The following is an 8,874-nucleotide window of genomic DNA, read 5'->3' on the forward strand; positions in this document are numbered from 1 at the left end:
CCGTGATCCAACTAATTCAGATTCACACAACGTAGGTCCATTATTTAAGGGTGACACACTCCCTATAGGAATTTTTTAGTGTTCAATTTGGTATTAGAGCAGACAAACATATTGGGTTCATATCAACCATTAGAATCAAAATGAGTTTAAGTTGTATATATACATCATAGTGTAAGAACTTTTAACATCATAGGTCACCTAACCTGTCTGTTTTCATGATTACAAATTCAACATATTAAGGAGATTTACCTATAAATATCCTTAATTAAATGACTTGTTAATAAAACAAGACTTTACACTGACGACGTATATAACTTAAATACTAAAAATAATTATCTATCTCTTTCATGATTAAAACAAGATATCATCAAAGGATGTAGTGTACAATATGGAAACAGTATCCATGTTCAAACCCTATTTTTTTTTTACCTAAAGAAAAAATATAAAGTCCCTTCCTTCATATATTACTTCTGATCTCTCCTCTCTTTTGTTCTTTCTTCTTTGCTTGCTTTCTTTCTCTTTCTTTTCTGCAACTGTCTTTATGTATAGTGTTATATTCTCTACCATAAACCTTTTACAAAAGAAGAAGCAATATTTGGAGAACTAGCACAAAAATGGCTTTCACATCTATTCCTCTCTATCTAGATCCTCCCAATTGGCTACATGAGGTAATAAGAATTTTGTTCATCTTAGCTTCTTCACTAAAAAAGCTAGTAAAAAAGATAAATATTCCCACTTTGTACTCCGAATCTTCAATTTGAATATACTATATATAATTACCACATAGTAGTATTTGATTTTTAATCTCTTCTTGCAAAATTTTGCAGCAAGCACATCATCAACAACAACAACAACTCGGAGTTTCTAATGAGAACCCCACTCAGCTCTCACCAGCTATGCTTCCACCTCCAGCAGCATCAGGAGGAGGTGGCGGTGCAGCTGGCTCAATTAGGCCTGGCTCGATGGTAGAGCGAGCCAGGCTAGCAAAGGTAACACAGCCAGAGACTGCCTTGAAATGTCCACGTTGCGAGTCCACGAATACTAAGTTTTGTTACTTCAACAACTACAACCTTTCTCAACCGCGTCATTTCTGTAAGACTTGTCGGAGGTATTGGACTAGAGGTGGCGCGTTGAGGAACGTCCCTGTCGGAGGTGGATGCCGGAGGAACAACAAGAGAAGTAGTAAAAGATCAACTAGATCAAAATCCCCAATTAGAGGTGAAAGATCAAGAAAAGGTCCCAATATTATTACCTCTAATGGTACTACTATTACTAATCCTATCCATTTGCCTCCTCCAAGTACACATTTGTCATTCTTGAGTACCCCTTTTCATAATTTCAATCACTTCAATTCTACACAAAATAGCTTGACTTTTGGAGAAATTCAATCTCATGAGGGTGATGGAAGCAATAATCAAATGAATTTGTCAGCTAGATTTGTTGACCAATTTAGACTTCAACAAATGCAACAATTTTCTCTCCTCTCCCCCTTGGAACAACAGCCTAGTAATTTATATCCAATATATAGTGAATCTAGGATTACTGATCTGGAAAATGTGAAGGTGGAAGAGAGTAAAAGTAGCACTAATAACCAAGGGCTGAATATACAAGGAAGTAACAATTTGGGGGTCACAAGTGATCAATTTTGGACAGATATGTCTGGTTATAATACTACTTCCACTAGCCAACTATTGTGATTTTCTGGTGCCATCTTCAGAGAAAAACCCTATCAAGCGCAGCTTGAGTTTTCATTTTCTTTGGATAATGGTGTCGTCCTGCCAACTTCTCGCACATTGTTTTGATGTGTACCATGTCTCGGGTCTCTCACCAGCAAAGTACCAGATTACTCTGCGGCAAGCTAGTGCTTTTCGTTAACTACTACACAGGTTCCTCATCGGATAATTCTGCTCCTCCAGGCTTATGGGCAAGTATGGAATTCGTTTCGATTTGCTTCTACAAATTCCCATCTAGCTTAAAGCTTTATGGTAGGCTTTCTAGTTCTCAATTTTTTTGGTTCTTTGAGTATTGTGTTATGGATGTTTTAAAAAAATGGAGGGTTTTTTTATCCATCAAGATCTTCAAACATTATCTAACATGAAAGTGCTGATTGTGATTCTAAGAGATGTAATCATGACTTGATTATTGAGTGATTTTAGTGAAAGTGTCATCCATTAATTTCAATTCTTTCCCTCTTCTTCTTCTTCTGCAATTCACTTTTTGGTTTATGATAAGAAAACTTCATAACAAAACAAGAAGAAGTCATGTTCATGCATTTCTTGTTGGAGCTAGGAATATATACAAAATGATACAGAAAAAATACTAATGTCACACTTGGGAACTGAACCAATGAACAAAAGCAAAATTTGAATTCTTTTTAATTTGTCACTATACTAGAATCTTTTCTCACGTTAAGGGAATTCCACAGTTAATATGTATTCAAAAAGTTCGTTGTTGCCCTATTTACACACACAAAAAAGAAAGGGATTTAGTTAAACCCCAATGACTTTGCATGGCTTCGCTCCACAGCTTGTAGCTAGACAGAAGTGGAGCTAGAGTTAGTGAGTTTAGATTAGCTAAATGATCTTATTATCTGTAGACGCTTGAATTTTTTCCACACACACATATACATATTTAAAATCAAAAGTAATGAATTCAGTTGAACCAACAACGTCGATGTCTGTTTGTACTGAATTCATGTGGGACTGTCAGTGGTGATGCTTCTGAAATAACCGTCCAAATTAAGTTCTTTAAATGCTACTAACTCTCCCCATATGTAGAGAGAAGGCTATTTTTCTTCATTTTGCCTTTTCTAGGCCAACAGGCCCCTCTTCTATTGTTCAGTGGTTAATTTCCACTTCCATCAAAAAAGTAATTTGTCTATAGTAGCGGAATTAGAATTTTTCACTAAAAGAATTTAAATATAACAAAATCAAAATGTCAAAAAAATAAAAAAAAATCAATATTTGCTATATGTAAAAATAATTTTGATCATATATATACAGTTTTAAGTTTTGAATGAAAGAGGTTCAGATGAACCCTTGCATCCTTAGCTCCGTCCAGTATGTCAGTCGCCATAAATCAACAATGCTTAAAATGGTCAATTTTCCAATCCACTCTCAAACTTAAAGCAACAGAATCTGTAATGTGTCATCACTTATTATTACTGGCAATTCTAGTACATTCTTGAAAGACTCACACTATATTCACTAATTTTGGAAGTTACACACTCCCAGATGATTATGTGTCTCATATTTTTTGGGGAGATTAAAGTGAGGGGTTACTTACTTTTTCAACATTAGAATTGCCCATCATTTAGACTTCAAGAAAAAGTAATTTGCCATTCTCTTGTTAGATATAACGACTAGTTGTACTCGTTTGTTTCTTGTATACAGAGAGATGAACAAAAGGGATAGCCATAAACGCCAAATTCTCACTCAAACCAACGCAAATAGAAAAAGCTGTAGGCTCATTATTGATACTCCATCCACTACTACGAGTACTAGTGTAGTACTTCTAATTACTCCCACCGTTTCATATTACTTGATCATATTATTAAAAATATATATCTTAAATTATTTATTTATTTATAAAATTAATTAAATTTTTTTCATCTTACCCTTAGTGTCAAATGTTCTTGAAAATAGTCAATATTGATTAAAATATATTTATTGGAAAGAGATAGGAGTAAGATAGTAAAATACATCTTTTATTTATGATTTCTTAAGAGACGTACAAAAGGAAAAGTCACCAACTAATATGGGACGGAAAAAATATTATTTTTGTGTAGAATAAAGAAAATATCACTCATTTATCTACTTAAATCTCACATTAGTTAAGGGAACGAGCTATATTGTCTTCTTACTCACACGTCCGTTTCAGTTTCTGTGATCAAATTCTTTTTAGTTTGTTTTAAAAAATGAGAATGGTTTCATTAAATATGAAAATAATTTAACTTATACTCTCTCTTTATTCTGTTCTTAATTAATAAGATGTGTTTGTAGTCATAAAAATGTTGGTGTATGTTTAAGATCACAAGTTTCAAAAGATAATTATAAACATACAAATATGTTATGTCATGTTTAAGATCACAATTTTTTAGAAATGTTCATTTCTTTTTTAAACTCCATGCCCAAACTAATATGTTCATCTAAATGGAAACAGATGAAGCATATATTTTTGGATAGTTTGCACTTCATTAGCTAACTTTTAGAATCAAGTTAAGCTCATTGTTCATTATCTCTACATGACATTAGAGTTGACATACATACTCCTCATATTCTTATTAATTTACTGTTACGGTGTCACCAAATGATAGGTTTTCATCTTGTATTGTCCATGCTTTCGGTGCTCAGTATTAGACGTCCGAAGGATTGTTATGGTCCTATATCAACAGTCATAGGCGGGGTCAGGATTTAATATTTATGAGTTTGAGTTTCTAGTCTTTTAAAGTATTTGAGCTCTGAATTAATTATTTATACATATTTAATGAATTATTTATACAAATATAAATTTTGAACCAGAAATGTTAGGTTCAGCTGAATCCGTAACTAAAGCACTAGTTCCGCCTCCGAAGACAGTAGTTAACGATACAAACTATTTCTTTCTTTGTTGTCCGAAAAGGTGAATTTAGCAATGGCAGAGTAACTTGTAATATGTTAAGAGCCCGTTTGGATTAAGCTGGAAAAAAAAAGTGGCTTTTAAGCATAATGCTTAAAGTACTTTTTAAGTGTTGAAAGTTATTTTATAAATAAACAGTTACGAGTTTGGATAAAAGTGCTTAAAGGGTTTTTAGAGGTAAGGGTAGTATTGAAATTAACAAAAAATATAAGGGATAAAAGGATAAAGTTGTTGGTCAAACCAAAATGGCTTTTAAGAGGGAAAAAAAAGTTCGGATTGAGCAACTTCTTGGTTTTGGCTTATTTTAAGCACTTTTTAACTTAATTTAAATTGTTTTCTATTTTACCAAACACCTAAATAAGTTTAAAAAATGACTTATAAGCTGGTTTGATCAACTTATAAGCCAAGCCAAGCCGGCTCTAAGTTATGAATAAAACATAAACTTTGCCCGCTTCTCATTTATATCTCCATAAACCTACGTGAGTTTATATAAATGTAATACATTTTTTTGCACGGATTGCCCTTCATTTGGGGTGGTCTTTAATTTTTGCCCTTCAAATTGGTGGTGTTTAAGTTTTGTCCTTCGTCTAATACCCGAGGTTGTAGGTTCAAACCCCAATTTAGTAGAAAAAAAAAAAAAAAATCGCAAGGCATATGTTTGGATTCGCAAAATTCTGCCTTAGGGCAGAGTTTGAAGGCAAAACTCTGTCTTGCGAATCCAAACTCTACGTACCTTGCGAATTTTTTTAAAATTTTTGACTGAGCGGCCGGTTTGAACCCAAAATCTAGAAATTTTTAGCGAAGGGCAAAAATTAAAGACCACCCACAACGAAGGGCAATCTTGCAAATTGCCCAATGTAATATAATGATGGCTTATATGTACCCTCCTGTCCAAAATAATTGAGGTTTTAGACTTGGGTACATGAATTAAGGAATTAAAGACAGGGGCAAAATTTAAAGACCACCGCGCTGAAGGGCAATCCTGCAAATTGCCCAATGTCATATAATGATGGCTTATAAATACCCTCCGGTCCAAAATAATTGAGGTTTTAGACTTAGGCACATGAATTAAGGAATTCACTTACTCCAAAAATTCAAGAGGTATAGTGACTAAAATACCCTTAATTAAGAGAGGCATTGAAACTATAACAATCATTAAATTTATTCATTGAATTAACAATGTATCAAGGGTAAATTTAAAAAAAAATACTTTCTTGTTAGACTAAAAATCTTAATTATTTTAGATCAATTTTTAGAAGCTAAATCCTCAATTATTTTAGACGGGAGAGAGTATATTTTTTGAGAAAGGAATCTTGATGGGATTTTGCTTTTGCTGTAACCAAGAAATAAGTTTTTACTAAGAATAAAGCTACACAAACCAAGAGTCAAAAAGGCATCTTCCCCGCTGCATGATCCATCGCGTACTTCCTCTAGCCCCACTCATCCGCAAAGGCACACAAATATGATCAAGGAAAAAGAAAAAAAATAAGCGGTAAAAATTCATAATCCAAGAGTGATGATGATAATTTTGGTCGGTGGACTGAGTGTACTGGTAAAAAGAACCCAAAAACGTAGAGGAACTTGGGGTATCTAATAAATAGTGAAGTGGAAAAAGAAGATCAAATGGCAAAGGAGAAGGTCCATTGACCATAGAGGCACAGAATTCCAAGTGCTCTGTCAATTGTGATTATGAATATTACTAGTGCAGTGAAGTCCGTGCTGAGTCTGGATCTAAGATCAAGATAATACTTCCTTCATTTTAAAATAAGTGTCTCTTTTAGCTCATGCACACCCATTAAAAAATTGCTCACTCCTAAAAAATTAGGAATGTTTTTACCAACTTACCCCTGATTAATGCTTCGAAAAAGAAAAGTTATTTAATGATTCTTGATAATAAATAAGAATAAGTTTGGAAGAATAGAATTAATTTCTTCTTGAAATCCTAAAGTGTCACTTATTTTGGAACAAAATAAAAAGCCTAAAAAGACACTTATTTTGGAATGGAGGGAGTAATACACTTCATAGGTTTTAACTGAAAAAATAATAATTTATGTACGTTTCTTAGGCACAACTCTTTTAAGATGATAGCTTCTTAATCATGTATTATTCATTTTTCAAGTTTTTAGTCACAGAATTATATAATTTACTAATAGAATTGTTATAGTAAAGCAAGTTTGCTAGGGAATAAACAGATATCAAAGAGACAGAGATAACTTGATGTTTAGTAATATAATTTAAAGTATACAAAATGATTTCAAACTCACTATAATCATAAATTGATGAAAAAGATATTTTAATATTTTATGAATTTGTAAGCATATAATTTCTAGTTAGAGGTAGGAATAGCATATTTTTGATATTTATTGATTAATTACTCATAATTTCATGTGATAATGGTTTATGCTAAAACAAATATGGTGATTAAATTCTAGGTTTAGATGAAATTAAAAAAGAATTGAATTCATTAAAACAAATTTTAAGAATTAATTTAGTTTGTCATTAACTCATTGATGCTTTATTCTTAAAAGAAAATTCTGTTTACTCAACCAATTAAGAATTATATGAATTCTGACAATTTAAACTGTTTGTAACAAAAGAAGGATGCCATTATCAATATATTGAGGAGTTGATCACTTGGTAAGCATCTTTTCCTCTTTTCTATCCCACTTAATTACAATTATAATTCTTAATTGGTTGAGTAAACAGAATTCATAGATTAGTCGAATCACTGTACTGCATATAATTAAACGAAAAAATAAATTAACGTTTTAGTAAGAAGTCATTAATTATCTGCCGTTCAATATTGACTCGCGAAATTTGGCAAAACTTTTTGTTCAAAACCCTTTAGTCAACAAAATGATTACGTTAATTTATTTTTAAAAAATAATTAATGTTTTCTTGGACCTTTTGTAAGCCTAATTAATAAGTAACGTTTTAGTAAGAGGTATACTATTTGAAAAACTTGGCATACATATTACATGTATGTATACGTTAGTGCATGTTGATGCCCACATCACATGCATCAGCGTGAAACATTATCTGTTTCTATGGTTGCTTTCACTTTTTCCTGGTTCCTTCTATCCAAACTTTTTCTGCTTTTTTGTGTCTGGTCTTCCATTACTAGCAGTAGCTAGTAGTTAGGGCTGGGCATAAATACCGAAAATCGAAAAATCGAATTAAACCGAATCGAAACTTCAACAAACCAAACCGAACCGAACTAGTTTGGTTCGGTGTTTAGTGTCCACCTTCAAAAAACCGAAACCGAAATAGCCGAACCGAAGTTTGATAAAATCGAACCGAAAAATCGAACACACACCGAAATGTAATACATTACCCAAAAAAATTAAAATAGTCCAGGCTCATTAAGTTTAAGGCAAAAAAAAAACCAATTGTAACAAGCCCTCTTTTGCATTTGTATCCCTAATTTTCTACTTCAGTTGAGAAAATCAAATATGTTAAGGAAGGCAACTAGGATGTGTCTTTAGGATTAATGTATGTCCTTTATGTGTTTTCTTAATTATTCTTACGGTATGTATATAACACCTAGTAATCCTTTAGCATGGTTATAGTTTTCTATTCTTGTATATCCTGTTTGTTTGATTTTGATTTCAATTTATCAGTTTTATGTTTTATTGCTTTTGAGAATATGAATTTGTGTCAAGGGAATCGCTTCTAATATCATATAAAAAAAAACCGAATTGAAAAAACTGAAACCAAACCGAACCGAACTTTAAAAAATCGAAACCGAAAGAACCGAACCGAACTAGTTGGGTTCGGTGTTCGGTGTCCACCTTCAAAAAACCGAACCCGAAATAGCCAAACCGAAGTTTGATAAAACCGAACCGGAAAACCGAACGTTCACCCCTACTAGTAGTAGTTTTTCTTCTATCTATACCTTTCTCTACCAAGGCCTCGTGTTTAAAATCGAATTCAGGATTTGAAATTTATAAATTTTTATAATTAATATTTCCTTCGTTTCAATTTATGTGGCACTCTTTCTCTTTTGGTCAGTTCCAAAAAGAATGACACATTTCTAAATTTAGTAACAATTTAACTTTAAACTTCACATTTTTACTTTTAATGAAACGCTTTCTAGCCGCACAAATATTTATGGCTTATTTTGAATCACAACTTTCAAAAATCTTCCTTTCATTTTAAAACTTCGTGTCAAGCCAAACCCCCTTATATATATAAATGGTAGAAGAAAATATATAATAATAATTGAATTTAAATGCAGTCAGATATTTATAAATATTT

General features: G+C 32.3%; 1 protein-coding gene across 1 annotated transcript; it reads left to right on the forward strand.

The window, feature by feature from the left end:
- Nucleotides 1–431: 431 nt before the first annotated feature.
- Nucleotides 432–2,175, forward strand: LOC132068192 (dof zinc finger protein DOF3.6-like). Its single transcript, XM_059461702.1, has 2 exons — nt 432–668; nt 828–2,175. The coding sequence occupies exons 1-2, from the start codon at nt 615–617 to the stop codon at nt 1,695–1,697; spliced, it is 924 nt and encodes a 307-aa protein (XP_059317685.1). The 5' UTR covers nt 432–614; the 3' UTR covers nt 1,698–2,175.
- Nucleotides 2,176–8,874: the final 6,699 nt, after the last annotated feature.

This window comes from Lycium ferocissimum, chromosome 8, assembly GCF_029784015.1.
Source record: "Lycium ferocissimum isolate CSIRO_LF1 chromosome 8, AGI_CSIRO_Lferr_CH_V1, whole genome shotgun sequence".
Taxonomy (NCBI): Eukaryota; Viridiplantae; Streptophyta; class Magnoliopsida; order Solanales; family Solanaceae; genus Lycium; species Lycium ferocissimum.